The sequence below is a fragment of the Balaenoptera acutorostrata genome, chromosome 14 (genome assembly GCF_949987535.1).
Source record: "Balaenoptera acutorostrata chromosome 14, mBalAcu1.1, whole genome shotgun sequence".
Classification (NCBI taxonomy): Eukaryota; Metazoa; Chordata; class Mammalia; order Artiodactyla; family Balaenopteridae; genus Balaenoptera; species Balaenoptera acutorostrata.
The window spans coordinates 2264228-2284238 of record NC_080077.1 but is presented as its reverse complement, the minus strand read 5'-3'; the positions used below and the strand labels follow the sequence as shown (position 1 = coordinate 2284238).

The 20011-nt window shown below is 50.5% G+C and overlaps 1 protein-coding gene and 1 long non-coding RNA gene across 2 annotated transcripts; both read right to left on the bottom strand.

Moving 5' to 3' along the window:
• Positions 1–5033: 5033 nt before the first annotated feature.
• Positions 5034–10062, bottom strand: LOC130704759 (uncharacterized). Its single transcript, XR_009005229.1, has 3 exons — positions 9850–10062; positions 9165–9398; positions 5034–7455 (listed from the first exon to the last, which is right to left on the bottom strand). It is a non-coding gene; the product is annotated as an uncharacterized LOC130704759 (long non-coding RNA).
• A 1856-nt stretch (positions 10063–11918) lies between these two features.
• On the bottom strand, positions 11919–12878 carry GPR31 (G protein-coupled receptor 31). The gene has a single exon (XM_007186152.1). It carries the CDS (start codon positions 12876–12878, stop codon positions 11919–11921), a length of 960 nt encoding a protein of 319 aa, XP_007186214.1.
• Positions 12879–20011: the final 7133 nt, after the last annotated feature.

Here is a 20011-nt window from a genome sequence, read left to right as displayed (position 1 = left end):
GACCCAGGGGCCACCTGCCTCTCAGCGGCATCTGCAAACGTGTCCTGGCTGGGGGCTTTCTCTCCTGGGGCTCCTCCTCTGTGTTGCCGTGGGCCCCCCCTGCTCTGCCTGCCCCCCGAGGCGGAGCTGCTCCGACTGGACTCTCTCCCCTCCCCACGTGCCCCCCCACCCAGGCCGCCTCCCGTCCCTGGATTTCTGGACCCCCCTCCACATGCTGATGACGAGTCTGGAGCTTTCCCCAAGGTTCTGGGCTCGCAGACAGACCTGTCTGTTGGACGCGCCCGCCAGATACCTCCACCGGGCCTCGAGTTCCGCACTGAACTTGATGAGCGCTCCGTCTTTCCCAGAGAGCTGATTTACCCCGGTCTTTCTCTTTTTGATGACTGTTGCCTCTGTCCACCGCGTTTACCAAGCCCACTCCCTGGAGAGCCCCCAGGCTGTCCCCCCAGTGTTCCAGGCTGTCCCCAGGCCCGTCGGTTCTGTCTCTAAGCACATCTCTGCGTACCGGGGACCCCACCGCATCTTCTTTCACACAGACCATTGCAGTAGCGCCACGGCCTGTCTTCTCACCCCCCCCCCCTTCTGCCTTCACACTGCAGCCAGAGTGGATCTGTAAACCCGAAGTGCATCCTCTCCCTCTCCTGCTTAACCCATTTCAGTCACTGACCTTGCAGGTAGAAGACAATCCTGACTGCCCCCCGCTAGGCCTGGCATCCTGGGCCCCATTGCCCCCTACCCACCTCAGGCCCCTCTCACGCCCAGGCTCCCAGCCAGAGCTTGGCCCCCTTCCTCCCAAGGCCATGCCTTCCCTCCTTGCACTGTCCTCTCCGCCTGGACGCTCCTCTGTGGGCACGGATCATGCTTGCTCATCCTGCCAGGTTTCCTTGGAAGGTGCCCTTCTCGGCGAGGCCTCCCTGACGTCTCTCCCTGACCCAGGTGGGTCCCCACGCTCTCTTGTAACTCTGCATCCTCTTGGTGGCCTCCTAGCCTCTCACACATTCCTTCCTCCGTTTGTTCTATGTATTTCACCTCTTAGAGTCTGTGCCCAACTCCAGATGAGCCAGCGTTAGGGCAGGATCGTGTCTGTCTCACCAGTGACGGCCAGTGTCTAGCACATGGTTCCACACCCCAAAGCGTGTTTGTCTAATTAACACACCGAGGAAGACACAGATCTTAACACTTTCATCCTCAAGTACCTTTTCTGCCCGACTCTCCCTGATCTCTGGGGCTGGGCTGCAGCTCTGATTCCACTGCACTGTGTCAAAAGCACACATTCTTCTGTTCAAATGGCAGAAGGTCCCCAGGGGTGGCCCTGTGGTCAGGGGGCCATGTTTTCAAGTCCGCACCCTGTGCCTAGAAAGCCTGACCTGTCATCGGCCCTTGGTTCCTAGCTTTGCTCTCCATAAATACTTTGGTCCCACCTGAAATGCCAGCATTGCTGTTCCGATTTGTCTGGGCAAGAGGGTGCAAGTCGCAGGCCCTGTGAGAACCCAGGCGGAGTGTGGAGGTGGGACAGGGGACCCAGAGGAGCAGACGCAGAGCCCTCTGTGTGGGAATTATGACGCCCCTCCTGTTAAGTCACAGCTGGGCTTCCTGCACCCTCACCTGGTGGCTTTCATACCCTGTGCGCCCACCCTCGGGGCTGAAGGAACCTGTCGATGTCTCACAACTGAGGAAGAGACACCGGCCGGACACTCGCCAGGAACTTCGGCCCCGAGGTCTCTCCAGGCTGGTGACGGTTACCGTGGCTACCAGGCAGCTGGGCAGGACCAGGAGGGGAGCATCCGCCTGTCACCAGCGCCCAGGAAGCCCCTTCCCACCTGCAGACACTCAAGTTGCTGTCCAGTGTGAAAGGGCAAAGAGCCTGTGAGTCCTCGGATCAGAAGCCACTGGACGCCCCCTTCCATCTCGTGCCCACCGAGGACACAGAGCCCCTTTGTCTGCTTCTCTGCTGGTGAATCTGTTCACTTTTCTCAGTCTCCTCCCATCATACACACACACCCCCCCACCCCCCTTAAATGTCAGGCTGGGAATTTAATCTTCAAGTAATGCGACTGCTGAGTTACCATGGTTTCCAGGTAACTATGGTAACTTTCCAGGTAATTTTGCTACCTCGTTTTTATTGTTTTCTTCCTTTATCTTAACAGTGTCTGCCTTTGTATTGGCAAAAGTAATAGCCAATGCATTTGTCTAGGCAGCCGCTCTTAAAATTTTAGGGTGCTGGCGTTGGGAATCAAACTAAATGTTTTAGCATAAATTAAAGCTGTAATTGCTTTTAATGTGTTGTGGGTAAAATAATATAATCACAGGAGAGTCCCAGGCTTGTTAATAAGAATAACAGGCTTGTTATTACGCAGCTGGACTGGGGTCTCAAATAACAGAAGTATGATTGCATCAGAGTTCTAGTAAAAATGAGAAAAGTGAGTCATTAAAGACTTTGGGAACTTCTCCTACTCGACATTGAAATTCACGTTTAGAAACAAAAACAGTGCATCTGAGTCTCCCCCGAGCCGAGCTCGTGGCCGCCTGGAGGAATTATTTCCCTAAAACACATTTATTTTCTCTAGAATGGCCAGTGTGTTCACACCCCAGTTTCCTGTTCAGGATTAAAGAAGGTTTCTTTTGCCTGTATTTTTAATTTGGGAATAATTGCTATTATTAAATATACCTTTGTTGAGTTTTAACTGACAAAAACTTGTAGTTCAGAGCTGGTGATTGCGTTTCATGCAGGTGTTGGATGGGGTTAGGATTTTGGTGAGATTTGGCTGCTTTTTTCTTGCTAAATGAAAAAAGGTGTCATACGAATGTATAGATAACAGAGCAGTTTGTGCTTTTGTCCAGAGGTCAGAAACAAACCTACCTTCTGCGCTGAACTTTCATGTTTAACAGGGCTGTACAAACATACAGCCGGATCCGATACAGGCTGAATCTAACCGAGAACTGTTCAGTTTCATGTTGAACAGGAACCAAATGCACGAGCTTTGGGGACTCTGCACTGTCCCCAGCGCAGGCACAAGAAGATTGTAGAGAAAAGGCAGAGGCAGGGGTCTGAAGAGTGTACGGGGAGGAATGAGGGCGTCAAAGGACAGAAGGACACTCTGGATGAGAAGGGGACAGAGGCCCAGGTGAAGCCTGAAATTAAGAGCATGAAGAGATGTGAGTGAGAGAGACTGGGGGTGATGGAAACAGAAATAAAGTGATAAAAGCAAATCCTTTGAAGATCTGCACTGACAGCCATCACTGAAATCGCTGCCTCTGGTAAACGGGAAGGCGGACAGCAAAAGTGGAGGAGAGCCCTCCTTCCTGAGGAACAGAACAGGTAGGAGACACAGGTGTGTGCACAGATATAGGGATTTTTTTAAAGGAATTGACTCCTACGCCTGTGAGGGTGACAAGTCTGACGCTCACAGGGCTGCAAGCTCCGGCGGGTTTCTGTGTTCGGTCTGGGGGCGGAATCCCTCCTTCTGTGGGAAACCTCGGGGCTCTGTCTCTAAGGCCTTCTCCTGATCGGACGAGGCCCACCACGTGATGGAGGAGGATCTCCTTTGCTCACGACACTGACCTCGTCCGCAAACACCTTCTCGCAACAACTGGGTTAGTGTCTGATGAGTCACTGGGCACCACTGTCTGGCCAAGTGGACACAGACAGTTAACCATCACACTCACCCGGGGGGGGAAACTGGAAAACGCGTTTGAAACCCAGTGAGGTGTAGATCAGGGTCCACGATGGCGTAAACGCTCGCTGGGACCAGGAGGGACACACACCAGCCCAGACGCAGGGGCTGGTAGGCGAAGCCCCCCGAGGAGTGGGACTCCAGCCCCACCCATGCCGGGGCAGTCTGCGCCCAGGGCTGGGGGATCTGCCACTTTTCAAGAAGAGCTGAAAATCTAAACTTCTAAAAATGTAGAGTCTTGGGTTTTTTTTTTTTAACTACGTATAATATAAAGTAATTAAAAATAACTTGTGAGTCAATCAAAAGCCTTCTGTGGGCTGAACGCAACCCTTGGGCAGCTGTTAAAGAATTCTGAGACGGACAATGGTTTAACCATCCAGACACAGCAGCAGACTGGAGAGCCACCTCCCCAGGGCCGTCAGATTGGTGCAGAGATGGTGCAGTGCCCAGCCGGGTGACTGGGGGCAGCGGCTGTGCAGGGCCCCTGAGGTCTGGGCCCGAGACCCCCTCTCTTCCTCCCTCTCTCTCCCCCCATCTGCTGCACACAGATCTGTGTCCTCCCCGTTCTGACTCTCCGTCTGCCAGGGCTGCCTGGGCATCTAGGATCAACAGGAATCCTCTGGAACACAGCCTCCTGCCGTGATCTCCCTTTACAGGATCAAGAAACTGCTGAGGATGTAACGTAAAATGTCACAGAACAAAGACTGTTGTCTTGTCCGTTCAAAGTGGCCCATTAAGCAAACCGTCCCATTTGAATGAAAATGTGGAAAGCATCCTGTGCTGCTTGTCAGGGGCTGGACTGCAGATAGAAGATTCCATTGTGTTCCCTGACTGCCCAGCCTGGGGCCAGGAGCGGCCCTGGGAGGAGGGGGGTTTTGGGGGATCGGGGTGTCTCAGCTCCACCCAGCCCTTGGGCACACTCAGGTGCACGTTCCCGCATGACTTCTGGTGACATCTCCGCGTCCAGGAAGCAGGCGCTGTCTGGAAGTGCAGCCCCCAGGGCTCACCAGGACGGACACTAGAGCACCCCTAGGTGTAGAAAGGAAGGCGGGGCCCTAAGGAGGTCGGCGCCCTCGTGCTAAGGATGGCTCGAAGAGACCCCACCTCCTCCCCAGTTCCCGCTGTGCCAGTTGTGTCAGTTGGTTTAACTTAGGAAATAAGAGTAGAGTTGGGGCCCAATATTCCTGCTGTTATTTTTTTTTAACATCTTTATTGGAGTATAATTGCTTTACAATAGTGTGTTAGTTTCTGCTTTATAACAAAGTGAATCAGCTATACATATACATATGTCCCCATATCTCTTCCCTCTTGCGTCTCCCTCCTTCCTACCCTCCCTATCCCACCCCTCTAGGTGGTCACAAAGCACCGAGCTGATCTCCCTGTGCTGTGCAGCTGCTTCCCACTAGCTATCTATTTTACATTTGGTAGTGTATATATGTCCACGCCACTCTCTCACTTCATCCCATCTGCTGCTATTCTTGATTAGAACACTTAAAAAAAAAGTTCCGTGTTATTATATACTTCCCCAATAAAATATGTGGAAGGGAAATCTTGTAGCGGTTTTGGTGAATATCACGTGCATTTGTAAGTTTTCATTTAAGATATTCTCCAAAAATCATCTTAGTTCCCTCTGTCTGTAGATGTGACGCTGTTTTATTCACTCCTTAGGGAAAGGAGGATTGAGCCTGACCCAGCCAGGGCCCCGAGCTCAGTGCGTCCAGACGTGTGGGACCAGGAGGTTTTATCACGCCGAGCATCTCAGAGGACACACCAATCTCACTGGGCACGCACTAGCATCACCTCCTCTCTGCAGACATGCAAACAGCGTGGCCATGCGGCTCTAGGGGGGCAGTCGGAAGCCGTAAGTGGAGAAGCTGGAATTCCAGCCTGAGAATGTCCGACCTCTTCACGTGCCATCTGCCGCAGCACATTGCCTCCTGTTAGTTCTTCAGAAATCCGATGTCTTATCTTCCGTTATCCTCAGAAACCCGAGGTCTTATCTCCCGTTGTCCTCAGAAACCCGAGGTCTTATCTTCCGTTGTCCTCAGAAATCCGAGGTCTTATCTCCCGTTGTCCTCCACTTACTAAAGCTCACGCTTCCAAGCATCCCACTAGGTGTCTTCTGGGTGCCTCGTTTGACTGGCCTTTTGGTGGCCTTTAAGACAAGCTTTCTTTGCAGGATGTTTCCAGAAGTCTCCACAAGGGGCACGTGATACTTTTGGTTGACAAGGAGCAGGGCTGACAGGGTTAAATGCTGGCTCAGGATCACGGGCGCCTTACACCCTCCCGAGCATCGCCCTCGCCAACCCTTAGTGGGAACTTCTCCCCTCCGCCCCGAGGTCTGTGGGAGATTCTTCCCTTCTTAGCGCATTGCGTGTTGTCCTTGTCTCCTTGTCGGGTGACCCGAGGTGTGGGAGCGAGATGCGCGTCATTCCCGGGGACTGATGGCCAGGACCGGGGGAGGGGGGGCCACAGCTGCAGGCCCGTCGGGGAGCCTTCAGGAAGCCGCTGTGAGTCGGCCACAGCTTCAAGTCAGCCATCCGGGAGTGTTGACACCGCGCGATTCCTGCACGTCAGGGCTGTCGTCTCTTCCCAGACAGCCTGGTACCAGCACACGCTGCACGGAAGGGGATCCAGTACTGGCCGGCCAAACTCGGCCAGAGGGAGAGGAGGGGGAGGAGGAGGACCTGGGAGAGCGGCGCTCCAGTGCGGAGCCCTGGGCTCTTTGCTCCAGGAGACCCAGCTCGCGTCCGCGGGGTCGTGGCCAGACCCCCAAACCCCTCAGAGCGTCAGTTTGCTCCTTTGCAGATGGGGTAGTACTTTCCTTGCTGACCTCATAGGTTTTGTAAATAAGAACTACTGGTCCTTTTACTGTTTTGGACTTGGACGACTCAACGGGCAGCCCAGCACACCCTGTGTGTGCGAGTGTAGACCATCTACACCCTCAGACCACCTGCCTGATCAGTGGAAAGCCTGTCAGATTACAGAGGAAGAGAAGATAAGAGAGCCCAGACCATGGAGGAGTGTCTGTAACCCCACGTGAGAGGGAGAGGCCACGGGGCCGGGCTGGCGCGTGCAGCAGAGAGAAGCGGGCAGAGACTGGGCTGTGGGTACCAGGTGGGGGGAGGGGAAGGGTGTGAAGAGGGACGGAGCCTCGCAGCTCCTGGTTCTCCTGTTTTCTGATCACAGCCCACAGACTGCTGTTCTGCAGGGGCCCTTTCACTGAAGACCCCGTGACATGGAGTGTGGTTGGGTCAGGACATGGCCCTGGGTGGTCAGCCGTCCTCCCAGCCATCCTTCCAGGAAAGGGTCGTCACCCTCACTTTTCAGATGAAGACGTAACCTCCACAAGGTGATGTGTCTGAGGTCCCTTGGCCAAAGAGCAGCAGGGCTAAACCCAAGCTGAGGCCGAAGGACTCCCAGCTGGACGGCAGCCTATCTGGTCCTGACTTCAGAGCCGAGGGCACGTCCAACATCTGTGCCTGAGCTCGGGGGAGGGGTGGATTGGCTCTGCATCCAGGGGACGGCTTCTCTGACAATCCCCGGTGCACTTGTCCTCAGGCCTACGGTTTCAGTGAAAAAGAGCCTTAGAAACAGACACTGTGTGAGATTTCGGTGGATTAGAGAGCAGTGTGGCCACAAACGAACTCATGGTGGGCCTGGGTCTGGTGTTCCGGGATCCAGGCACAGGGATGTCTTCTTCTTAGTCTCTGACGTTATCAAGCATTTCCCGATTTTCAAAGAAGCATTTCTCCACTTCACGTCCATTAGGATGGCTACTCTAAGAAACAAACAAACAAAGAAAAAACAAAACCAGAAAACAGCAAGTGTTGGCGAGGGTGTGGAGCAACTGGAGCCCTTGCACTGTTGGTGGGAGTGTAAACTGGTGCAGCCGCTGTGGAGGCAGTACGGAGAGTCCTCAAACAACTAAAACTAGACTCATCATAGGACCCAGTATTCCTCTTCTGCGTATAGACTCAAAAGAACTGAAACCAGGGTCTTGAAGAGATATTTGCACACCCATGTTCATAGCAGCGTTATTCACAACAGCCAAGAAGAGGAAGAAACCCACGTGTCCACTGACACCCATGGATAAACGGAACGCAGTGCATTTGTGCAGTGGACTCTTATTCAGCCTTAAAAAGGAAGGAAAGACTGACAGAGGCTGCAACATAGAAGAAATTTGAGGACGTTATGTGCAGTGAAATAATCATTAAGAAAAAAACCAAGTACTGTCTGCTTCTATGTATGTGAAGTTTCTGGAGGAGTCAAATCCATAGGGACAGAAAGGAGGGTGGTGAGGGAGGAGCTGGGGGAGGGGCAGGGGAGCTCGTGTTTAATGGGGACAGAGTGTCAGTTTGGGACGATAAAAACGTTCTGGAGATGGATGGTGGTGATGGTTGCACAATGGTGTGAAGGTACTTAATGCCGCTGAACTGTGTGCTTAAAAACGGGTAAGATCGTGCATTTTATGTATATTTAACGATGCCTTCGTTTCTGAGTAAAAAGAGTAAAAAATGTCTCTTTTTTTACTCTTTTATAAAAGAGACATTTTGAGGGTGACTGTTGTTTGGGGGGGGTGGGTCCCGTGAGCCCTGGCGTTGTGCTCGGGAAGCCTCTGAGAGGTACGTGATGCATTTCCCAGTCCCCGCCAAGGCCACGGCCAAACGTGGGGTCCGTTCACCATCCCGACCCTTAGATAAATCAAAATCGTTGCCTGAATTCTTGGCAGAAGTTATTATGAAAATATAGAGGAAAAGCTTTCTCCAATAAATGTGAAAATTATATTTTCCTTTGTATTAGTGTTTCCCTAGAAGATTCTTTAAGCTACAATTTTAAGTTTGCCTCTGGATCTAGTCTTTCAAAGTGTTTTTTATTTTTTAAAACCTATTAAATAGTGGATAAAGTGAAAATTTTAACTTTAAATCTGGTTGATTTGTTTATGTATTTATTCCACAGATTTATTAAGCATCTACTGTGTGCCAGGCCCCGTGCAAGGAGCTGACGGAGAGGGGAGAGCAGACGTGAGGCCCACGGGAGGCCTTTGGGCTGGGGTGAGTCACGCGCTATGCTGGGCTCTGGCTGGGGCATGTCAGAGGTAGGTCCCAGAGGCTGGACCTGAGTGGGGGGTAGGGGTTCCCCGGACAGAGACTGGAGTGTCCCAGACAGCACACCGGCACCTGCAGGATGTGTGCAGGGAGGGAGGGCTCAGCGGCCTGCTGGATTTTGGAAAGAGAAAGGCGAAGATGACCAGGATTTTGAAACAGTGATGGCATTATCCGAATAGGGAAAGAAATGCATCACTCAAATGAAAATCTGGGCTCCTGAATATGTCAGGATTAAGACAGTGCTGAGATTTGCAAGCCTCGCAGCCAAGGCTGGGTACCTGCTGTATTACAAGAAGCGAGTCACACGGGAAAAGAAACCAAAATCTGCTACTGGTAGCAAAATTGTTGTGGTTCTGAGGCCCATCATATACTGTTTACTCACACTTTCATTTTGAGTCTTTTCCTTTCTCAGAGAAGATAATGTGGAGAAGATGAGAACCTTGTTACTCTACGTCTTTAGAGAAGACAACCGTCTGAGTTCAGAGCTGGCATCGGACGGGAGAGACAGGACAGAGTGACAACATCCACAGAGATGGGTGTTCAGAGGATCCTGAAGCTTCACTACAAAACACTGTCCTTTTCACAGGATCCTCAGAAAATATGCAGAAGGGAATTACTAGGAAGAAAGAATAGTAATAAAGCTTTGACTTAGCAGAACTATTCAACACCCAGTTCACGAGGCTCTGGGTTGAGGGTGTACCGGTGAAAAGCTGTGTCTGCAAAGGGCCCACAGACTGTTGGAGACGTAAACAAAGATCAGAGAATAAACCTATCGCTTGGAAACAGCAAAGTAACACCCACTGAATATCGTCGTGTGCCAGGCTCTGTGCCCAACAGAGTTTTATGTATTATTTTGTCTCCACAATAATCCCGTACGGTCTGTTGTTATTATCCCCATTTTACGGAAGAGGAAAGTTCAGAGTGGTTCGGTGAATCGTCCCGGGTCACAAAGCAGGGAAGTGACGGAGCAAGGTGCTGACCCAAAGGCCCTGACCGCAGCCAGTAACCCAGGGACCCTCAGCCCCGGCTGCACAGCAGTGGGATTAATGAGGGGACTTTGAACCTACCCGTGTCTCCCAGACCAACCGAGTCAGGCCGCCCGGGGTTAGCCGAGACATGGGGGTTTCAAAAGCTCCCGGATCCCGCAGCGAGTCCAGGAGAAGGTCAGCAAGAGCCCGAGAGGCAGTAACGCTGTGAGGAGACCTCCCGGTTTCGCCAGGCAGAGCCGCTGGCCGTAGCATCGTGGAGGGAGCCAGGAAGGACCGACCATGCGTGGGAAGCATTCGTGCCCGGTGTTCGCCAGCAGGCCTGTCCAGACAACCACATGAGCTGGCTTTGCCCCGCCTAAGGGCGCCTGATGTCTGTAGACGGCTACATGCTTTCAGGGTGTGGAATTTACTTGTGTAGGGAGTAAAGAATCTAAATGTCATCAGCAGGAAAATGGTTAAGAAACAGCTTCTGGGAATATGATTAGGTCATCAGTAATGCTTATGGGGAATTTATCATAATATGGAAAATATTTATATTAAATGTTAGATTTTTTTAAAAGCAGCATTTAAAATTGTATATTTTAAATGCAGTAAGATCAAAGGAAGAAAAATGGAGACATTTCTTTTCTTTGAAAAGGAAGAAACACAGCATAGAATGTTCCCATAAGAGAATTTTATTTGACCGCTTTGCATCTCATCTGGTCACATTTCCCTTCTAAGCCCTTTGAAATTCTGTTCACTAAGGAGGAAATAAAACCCGAGAAAATAGCACAATGTTGCTGATGAGACCCTCGCTCCCCTGGGACCATTGGGCACATTATACTCCCGGTGTCAACAGGGTCTACATCCTTCAGAAGCACAATAGTGGGGTCACGCCCGCATTTCAAGTCTGGTTCTGGTAAGGAACCTACCTGGGAGGCAAACAGCTCCGGGAGAGGGTGTAGATTTGCCCTTTTCTATTGCTTAATGCCAGCAGTTTTAACCTTAAATATTACAGCGATCATAGGACCACCTCCTGGGAAAAGCAGAGGTCTCTCCCTGGGGACAGTACAGGTGCAGCTCCAGGTGAGGCCGCCCGGTGTGGGCTGCATGGGACCCTGTATTACACACAGACCCCAGGCCTCTTCTAGGCATCTTGGTGAGTCCCTCTGGGAGAGAGCACAGCCGCCTTGAACAGAGAGTGAGAGATAAGGCAGATAGGAAGCTGACTTTCTAAATCCTTTGTCACCAGCATGAGCTACAAATTCAGGACATAATTTAAGAAGAGTGAGAGGAAAAGATGCAGCCGTTGCTGGTGTCCAAGGGCTGTGCCCACCTTCCCTGCAGTGGCCTTGCACCCAGGCTGGTCCCTAGCTGCCATCCTCAGGAGTTACCATTGGGTGGAAATCACCATTTCACATGCAAATTGGTATCTCATACTGTGTGTTTCTCCCAGGAGGCTTAAAGTACAGTGAGTTTTTTAGAGCAGGGGAAGCAGATTGAGTTTTGAAAGCATTTAGACATTCAAACTTAAAAAAAAAAGGTACTAGAAGCAATTTTGAGAAGTTTAGTAGGAAAGTATTCCTTATAATAAACCAGGGCACTGACTGTGTTGTCTTGGATGTAATGTGTAATCTGTGCAAGTGAAGCTCAAGTTTACCAATCAGTTGTGAGCTAAGTGGAACTGAGCTCAGGACACTTACACCCTGCAGAACCTGTTTTAGACCCAAAGCCCCACTTCCCCATGTCAGTTACCACAAGTCTGTGCAATAGGTAGGAAAAGAGCATAGAGTTTTTGCATTTTTTGCATTCAAGCACAGAAGGATAAAGTGACTTGCCAACACCAAACAGAGTCAGGACCGCGTCTGCAACACGGCTTTCCACCACCTTCTGCGTCACCGGCCCACCGCAGCATCTTTTTCCAGCTACAAATGCGTCACAGTCATTTAGTGATTGAACCTGCATGGGAATTGCGTAAAGGAGGCTCTGCTCGCTCATTTTGATGAACGGCTCTGCAACACAAAATAGCTGAAGGAAATCCTGGTAAACAACAGTGACACTAGCTGAAGTTGCGTTCAAGTTTGTAGTGCGGAATCTTAACTAACCATCATGACTGCTCAGCGCCCCCGGGTAGCTGTCATGGACGCGAGGTGGGGAGCTGGCCATCCTCAGGAGTAAGAGTCTCTGAGCTCACAGCCCGGAGCCTCTGCTTCCTGCTTTCGGCCCCTGAGGGTGAGGGTGTAGAAGAGCTTGCGGTAGGAACGTCTGAAGGTGGGGTTCGAGAAGCAGTACACCACCGGGTTCAGCACGCCCTGCAGGTAGGTGAGGCTGCCGGTCACGTCAGCAGCGTGGACCATGGAGCTCAGGACCCCGCAGCTGAGCGCCCCTCGGAAGATGGCCAGTAGGATGCGGGCCAGGAAGCTGGGCAGAAAGCACAGCGTGAACAGCACCCCAACCGTGGCCACCAGCGCCTGGGCCCTCTGCAGCTTGGGCTGCTTGTGTGGGTCTCGGAGCCGCTTCTGGAGAGTCCTGATGAGGCCGGCACTGCAGAACAGGATGAGGCCGAAGGCAAGGATAAACTGGAGGAAGAAGAGGGCTTCCTGCCAGATCAGACTGAAGGAGGACTCCGTCCTGGGCTCGGAACTGGGGCACTCGGCCTCAGAGAGGAACACGCTTTGGTGGGTGAGGGTGAGGGCTGCCATCATGAGCCAGACCAGGATCGAGATCCCCCAGGCCGCCCGCAGGGACAGAAGGTTGACCTTGAGCCGCGAGTGGACCACCCGGAGGTAGCGGTCCAGGGCCACGGCGGTGAGGAAGGCCACACCCGCCCCGCGGCACAGGGACCGCAGGAAGAGCATCCCTTGGCAAGACGCACGTCCCAGGCCCCAGGTCTTGTGCCGCAGGTAGAAGGTGGCGTGAAAGGGCAGGCAGGCAGCCAGCAGGAGGTCCGCTAGGACCAGGTTGAACAGGTAGACGGCGTAGGGCTTCCACACCTTCAGACGGAAGAAGAAGGTCCAGAGCGCCACGGCGTTGCCCAGCGTGCCCAGGGCACACTCCAGCAGCAGCAGCAAGGCTGTGGCCACCTCCGCCGCGTAGCTGTGCGCCACCGAGCAGTTGGGTGGCAGCATGTGGCCGAGTCCCCGCCGCGGCCGAGCCCGACGCAGCGGAGGCCAGGGACGCAGTGGAGGCCAGGGATGCAGTGGAGGCCAGGGACGCAGGCCCGAGGTTGTTCTCTTTCCCACAGAAGGACAGAGAGCACACTGACCAGCATCCAATAAAGTCAAAGGCAAACTGAAATTTGTCTGTGGAAAGAGGATCAGGGGCAGAGGGAAAAAACCCCTTGCAGTTTTGTTTTGCCCTGAAAGCGGGGAAATTGTGTTTCACTTCCCACATCTGGCATTCAATTGAAGCCCTAGTGTCCTGAGAGTCTGTGCGTGAGCACGGCTCTGCATCCACAGCTGTCACTGGAGGGGCTTGGGAAGTTCGGGAAGACTTGCTGTCTATAAAGTTAAAATAATGATGGAAGCAAATAGATTGTTCTCTAGTTTGCATTGTTTTCCGATAGTCAGATCTGGTCCTGCGTTCCCCTCGAAGAGGATATGGGGGGGGGGGCCTGGCCATTTTGTAGTTGCCCATTTTCACCTGTCCTTTCGTTTTGTTAGATTTGATTTTCTGCTGAGGAGGCTTCCCTGCCTTCCCGCACCACCTGGGTCAGGACCCGCACCCCTGGGCCTCCGTGCGCCCGGGAAGCAGAGTAAAATCGATGATTGGTCAAGATGCACAGAATCCACACGCATGGCAGGTCCACGAGCCCAGGGACGTGCTCTGTGTGCCAGTGACAAGATAGTGCCTGACGCATAGCGAGAGTCAAAAATAAATACCGATGAGCTCAGTCATTCCTACCCATCCTGATCCTAATTCACCTGGGTCATGACCCACAGTTGACCCTAATGCATAGTGCTTCTGTTAAGCGTGTTTTTTTGTTTCTCTTTTTTGGCTGTATGGCATTCGGGATCTTAGTTCCCTGACCAGGGATGGAACCTGTGCCCCCTGCAGTAGAAGCTTGGAGTCCTAACTGCTGGACTCCCAGGGAAGACCCTGTTCAGCCTGGTTTGGGCTTTGGAGTCCAATGACTCTAGTTCTATCTGGTCTCTCCACTTAGCAGCAATGTGGGGTGAATATGTCAATACCTGCTTGCGGGGTCCTTGTATTTGAGATACCCTTACAGGTACAGCACTGCGCACTGTATCTGGGACATCTCGGGTGCCAGATACATTTGCTGCAGTCATTATTAACCTCTGTCTGATGCTTGGACTTTTAACAAAACTTTTTTTCTCTCCCAATGTAGTAATACAATTTCGCACCCAACTGCAGTTCCACGGTGCTTCGATGCCTTCGTTTCTGAGACCTAACTTGGAAGCTTTAAGGGGTCTCAACAGTAAGAATTACTAGTTCGCTGCATGTTTTCCATGTGTCATGTGCTCTCCTGTGTTATTGCAATGAACCGAGCAACACGAGGTGCAGTAGGTACAATTTTAAGCTCTATTTAAAAAAAAATAAATTTATTTATTTATTTTTGGCTGCGTTGGGTAAGCTCTATTTTATGGATGAAGGCGTGGCAGCTCAGAGAGGTTAGGTCACTTGCCCCAGGTCACAGGGTGGTCAGCGGCAGGAGCAGGACCCCCCAGCCCAGCTTGCACCGGAGCCCAGGGTCTTGACCACGCGCTCACCGCTTCCCTGCTGGCAGCAGCTGCACTCCTGTGCGCGTGAAAAGTCCATGTCTCAGGACGCCCACCACGACTATTGATTTGCGTGACATTCCGGGTAATTTGACTTGTAGTCCTTCTTGCTTTAATTTTATCAGGGTTTTCCTTTCCAGCTGGGCCACCAGCCCACGTGTCCCCCCATCTCTGCATCACACAGGTTCACCTGCCTCGTGTTTCCTAAGAAGGTGCATTTGGAGAGTCGTCCAAGCGTCCAGAGCTGCAGAAACATCCCGACTGGTACCTCTATTGACACCTCCCATGAACCGCATGCCTGTTATAAAGGGTTCCTTGGGGGCACAAAAGGATGCGTTTGTTCCAGGTGAGGGCTGGCTGGGGACCACGTGTCTCACCTCCAGGGATGCCATGGCACACGCACGGTAACACCAGAAAAGCTGGCGCTCACCTTTTCAGGGACGGGAGTTACACAAATGCAGGGAAGAAACAGATTAAATCCTTTCTCTCAACACATTGATAACTTTGAGAGACGTTAAAAGCTACCCCTTAATGGCAGATTTCTGTCCACAGTACACCAAAGACTTTCTAAATTATAAATATTCTAGCTCAATAGGTAACATAAACATTAATAATTACACATTTTCCTTTTTAAAAATAGAAAATCAAAGTTACAGAATTTTTGAAAATTCTGCTTGTCTTTCTCAGCACCCTGGTGTATTTTCCTTACTTCTGAAAGACTGAATTGTCCTTTACTTCCTCTCTTTTAAAGTTATAATATTCGAGCTTCTCCCTTAGGGATCTTGTTAAATCTTTTAATCCTTAGAAACTCCATTTTCAAAAACCATTCTATTTATTCAATACTCTTCCTATTAAGGATACTTCTCTGTTCTCACTCCAATTGGTTTCACTTTTTGTTTGATGTCAATAAATGAAGAATACTTGGTCAGTAAACTGTGATTCTCTTTCAGAGTTTCCCTCACCTCCAAGCCCTGTGGGAACCTACCACCCACTCACCCACGAGGGGGCTGCCCGACCAGTGTCACAGCTTGGGGAGCGGCCGGCTCTTCGTAACCACGAGCCTGAGAAACAGGAAAAGGAGGGCCTGTCCCTGAAACGCACACTTTGGTGGGCTGAGCACAAGTTCCCAGAGCTGAAGAGACCTGGGGAGAGCCCAGCGAAACCAGGCTGGAGGGGTGTGTCTCAGCTCACTGACAGAGCAACGGGGCTGCAGCTCTGCCGGGACGCGACACGGCCCCAGGGGTGCAAGTCTGGGTCAGGGGGTAGGGCCTGGTGCCCGTGGACGCAGGGTCCCGTCCTTGGAGAATCCACTCTCAGTGCCTCCTTGGCAGGTCCCCTCAAGTTATTTTTCTTCCCCGGATTCCTGGCCTAATAGATCTAGAAAGAACACCAAAGGAACGTAAGATCTTCTTTGTCAACTTTACACCTATTTACTAAAAACAAACAACAAAAATAAAAATCAAACACACGCAAAGCCCTCCTATACCTTGGACACAAGTTCCATGTCTTAGAATCTTTCGTAAAGTGATAGCTAGTGACATAAACAAAGACTTAGCCACAGGAGATCCCTGTGATGTGTCTATGATACCTGTGTTCACAATGACATGAGAAGTTGTTTAAGGTTACGGATTAAATGGAGAAAAACTCCACATCGTCATCTGTGTAGAGCAGCACCTAATCTTGCTTGTTTACAGAAAGTACTGGGAGGAAATTTACCAAATTTTTAGCAAGTAGCTATCTCTAAGTAATGGGATTATAAACGATTTTTTTTTTTTTTTACTTTAGAGCTTCCTATATGTTCTATAACAGAATAGATCACTTTAATAATCAGGAAATAACTGTAAATTTTAAAATTAAGTTTTTAAACTGTGAGTTTACACCTGAGAGGGAACCATTTTCTTTGGAAGCATCAGTCCAAGACTAAGGATGGCCGCGTACGCTGTGCGGTAGCTGGCCTCGCAGTGTGGTTAATTACGGTCGTGTGGGTATCACACCCTCTGGGTGACAGAGAGACACACGCAGAGACAGAGATAGAGAGAGAGAGAGGGAGAGAGAAGAAAACGCAGACCGTGCTGACCAGGGGAGGCTGAGGGGGGGGCAGGGGGCGGGCAGGGAGCGGGCAGGGGGCGGGCAGGGGGCGGGCAGGGGGCGGTCCCACCACCCGCCAGGGAGCCCGCCCTGCAGAGTCGTGTCTTCTGATCCGGGAAAATGATCAGACAAGCCACAAAAAGTAGTTGTTGTGTGACACAGTTTATGTTTAAATATATATGTGTATATATATATATATATATATATATATATATGTATATAACTGGTGGTGATGTAACAGCTGGTTTCTCTTCTTATCACACTTCTCTGTGTTTTCCATTTGTTATGCATTGAGATTATATCAGATTGGCAATGAGATAAAATGTAAGAGTACTCTGTAAAAAATGGAAAATCGTGTTTAGGAAAAGGAGAAACAATTTCTTTTAATCCCTCGAGTTGCGCATTATCGGAGTGATGGTGTGAATATTGGGGGGGGTGTGTGTGTGAGAGCAGAACGAGGGGGCAGCCGAGGAGGGCATGGTGGGGACGAACGAGGCGGCCGCGCTGACTGCCCTCCAGCCCCGAGCTCCCCCGGGAGGGCGAGGAGTAGGGTGGAGCCTCAGGACCACGGCATCGCGACCACTTGTCCACGCTTGGGGAGGAGAGCGAGCCTGGGGCTCAGGTGTCCTGACGAGAGCGTTGTGGAGAATCACACCGTTAGCGAAGTTGTCCTTAAAGCAGATTTGAGCGGGGGGCGGTGGTGGGATGAATTGGGAGATTGGGATTGACGTATATACACTAATATGTATAAAATAGATAACTCATAAGAACCTGCTGTATAGCACAGGGAACTCCACTTCGCTGTACAGTAGAGACTAACACAACATTGTAAAACAACTATACCCCCCCCCCAAAAAAAACCCAGCAAATTTGAGAAGTTTTGATGCATGGTAACAGTCATCTTTCTCCTGAAAGTTAGCTGACCTCCTTTTAGCTCAGTGTAGAAATCCGTGATGTACACACACACAGACACACATGTATGCATATACTATACATATCTAGCAAATCATCATTGAAAGAGGACATTTAAAAAATGTATTTTAGTGAAGTATTGAAGTAAATCAACTGATTTACAATGTTGTGTTATTTTCTGCTCTACAGCAAAGGGATTCAGTCATACGTATATGCATTCTTTTTCATATTCTTTTCCATTGTGGTTTATCACAGGATATTGCCCTGTACTGTACAGTAAGACCTTGTTGTTTATCCATTCTGTGTATACTAGTTTGCATCTGCTGACCCCAAACTCCCAATTCATCCCCCCGCCCCACTTGGCAACCGCAACCACAAGTCTGTTCTCTACGTCTGTGAGTCTGTTTGTTTCATGGATAAGTTCATTTGGATCGTGTTTTAGATTCCACATATAAGTCATATCGCGTGGTATTCGCCTTTCTCAGTCTGGCGTACTTCACTCAGTGTGATCATCTCCAGGTCCACCCACGTAGCTGCATAAATAAGGACTAAGATTCCACTGCTTCCCAAACGTGCTCAAGGCAGGGGGCTACTTGCCACCTTATAAACCGTTCGCAGCTGCACCCTGCTTGCCTGTCTTCCAGATTCCGAGCTCCCGCGTGTATCCTCAGTCTGAAAGGAGAAAGGGGGCCCGCATCCTGGTGTTGCTCACGCCTGTTTCCCCGGTGAAGACACTTTTGGTGAGTTTCCCCCCAGACGTGAGGTCTCCTCCAGCAAGTGCAGAGCCCTGGAGGTGACGTCCCTTCTCCCTGCCTTTCCTCGACGTGGCACGGCTTCCAGTGACCTTCGTTTCATTTACGGCATGGAAATTTCAACAACGGCATGAAGGTCACTGCTGAAACCTGCCTCCTGCAGGGATCCTGGCCGGGACAGCGGGTGGCACTCAGCTGGTCACACCCCACGCCGACCTGGCCTGCTGGGAGCCCGTCCCCCATGGACCGTCTCTACTCTCTGGTGCTAGCTCCACAGAAGGGCGTCTGTGATTTCCCATGATGCGACAGAAGGAAAATTTTTAAACAAAAGTACAAAATATTCAAAAGCAAATTTATCATATTCTACATATTTGACTTTATTTCTTTACTACTTATTCCCTTCCCCTGAACTTTCAACTTTCTAATTCTGCATCAAGATGAGATTGTTTTAATTTTTGTAACCTGAGAGTACGTGGCGGTATCTAATTTAGAAAATGCTCTTGGATACTTTTACTTATTCTTCCAAGAGAAAGTCACAAAAACTTCTTCAAGCTCTAGGCGCCGTCGTGCGTGTCTCCCCGCCACACGCAGATGCTCCTGCCCTCACTTCCCTTCAAGGACTCGCTTCAACTGTCACTTCTCAAGAAGGCCTTCGGGGACCAGCCTTCTAAAATAGCACTGCCGTCATCACCGCTCACTCACTACCACCGGGTGACCCAGGTGTGTCACCTGGATCAGACGCAGCTCCACCCCTAGGGCCAGAGCGGGACTGGGCGTGTGGCAGTGATCCACCGATTTCTTTTTAATTAATTAATTAATATTTGGCTGCGTTGGGTCTTCGTTGCTGCACGCGGGCTTTCTTTAATTGCGGCAAGCAGGGGCTACTCTTCGTTGTGGTGCACGGGCTTCTCATTGCGGTGGCTTCTCTTGTTGTGGAGCACGGGCTCTAGAGCGCAGGCTCAGTAGTTGTGGCTCACAGGCTTAGTTGCTCCGCAGCATGTGGGGTCTTCCCGGACCAGGGCTCGAACCCGTGTCGCCTGCATTGGCAGGCGGATTCTCAACCACTGCACCACCAGGGAAGTCCCCACCGATTTCTTGAATAAACAAATGAATGAATAAATAACATAATTACAAATTCTCAGTTTCACAAAAAATATAAGGAATGCCATATTTTGATATAAGTTGATTTCTCCAGGAGCAATGAAACTAAAAAGAACACCTTTGAAAACCAGTCCTGTGCTGGTCACCTTTACTTAACTTCTGTGCTGTGCTGTCACCTTAACGTCTGTCCTCATCTTCCTCTTGTGTATCCACTCAGGAAGGTCTGTGTAGGGGATTTTCATCATTCTGAGTTTGAAACTCAGTTCATTTACAGCTGTACTGAAAAAAAAAATGAAGAAAAAAATTAAAGGGCTTTTTTTTTTTTTTAAACTAGGAAGTGCATTTGCACACCGTGTTGGAGTTTAAGTACAATTATTCAACTTTTGCTGAAATTTTACTTTTGTAAGATTAAAAATTTTTCTGCAACAATAAACGATGCTCAAAGTGATTTCTTAGGCATGAAACACTGATGACTGATTTCTTAGGCATGAAACACTCATTCCTTCCTTTGGTGCTATTCACATCCTAGGAATATTCTGAGGTTGCTAAATTTCCTTGACACGAACCATAAACTCAGACTGGTGCCCAGGACCGTCGCATACTGCCCCAGGCGAGAACTTCCAACCTCTGAGACTGCTTCCAGCCTCTTTCTCTGAAACGACCTCTTTT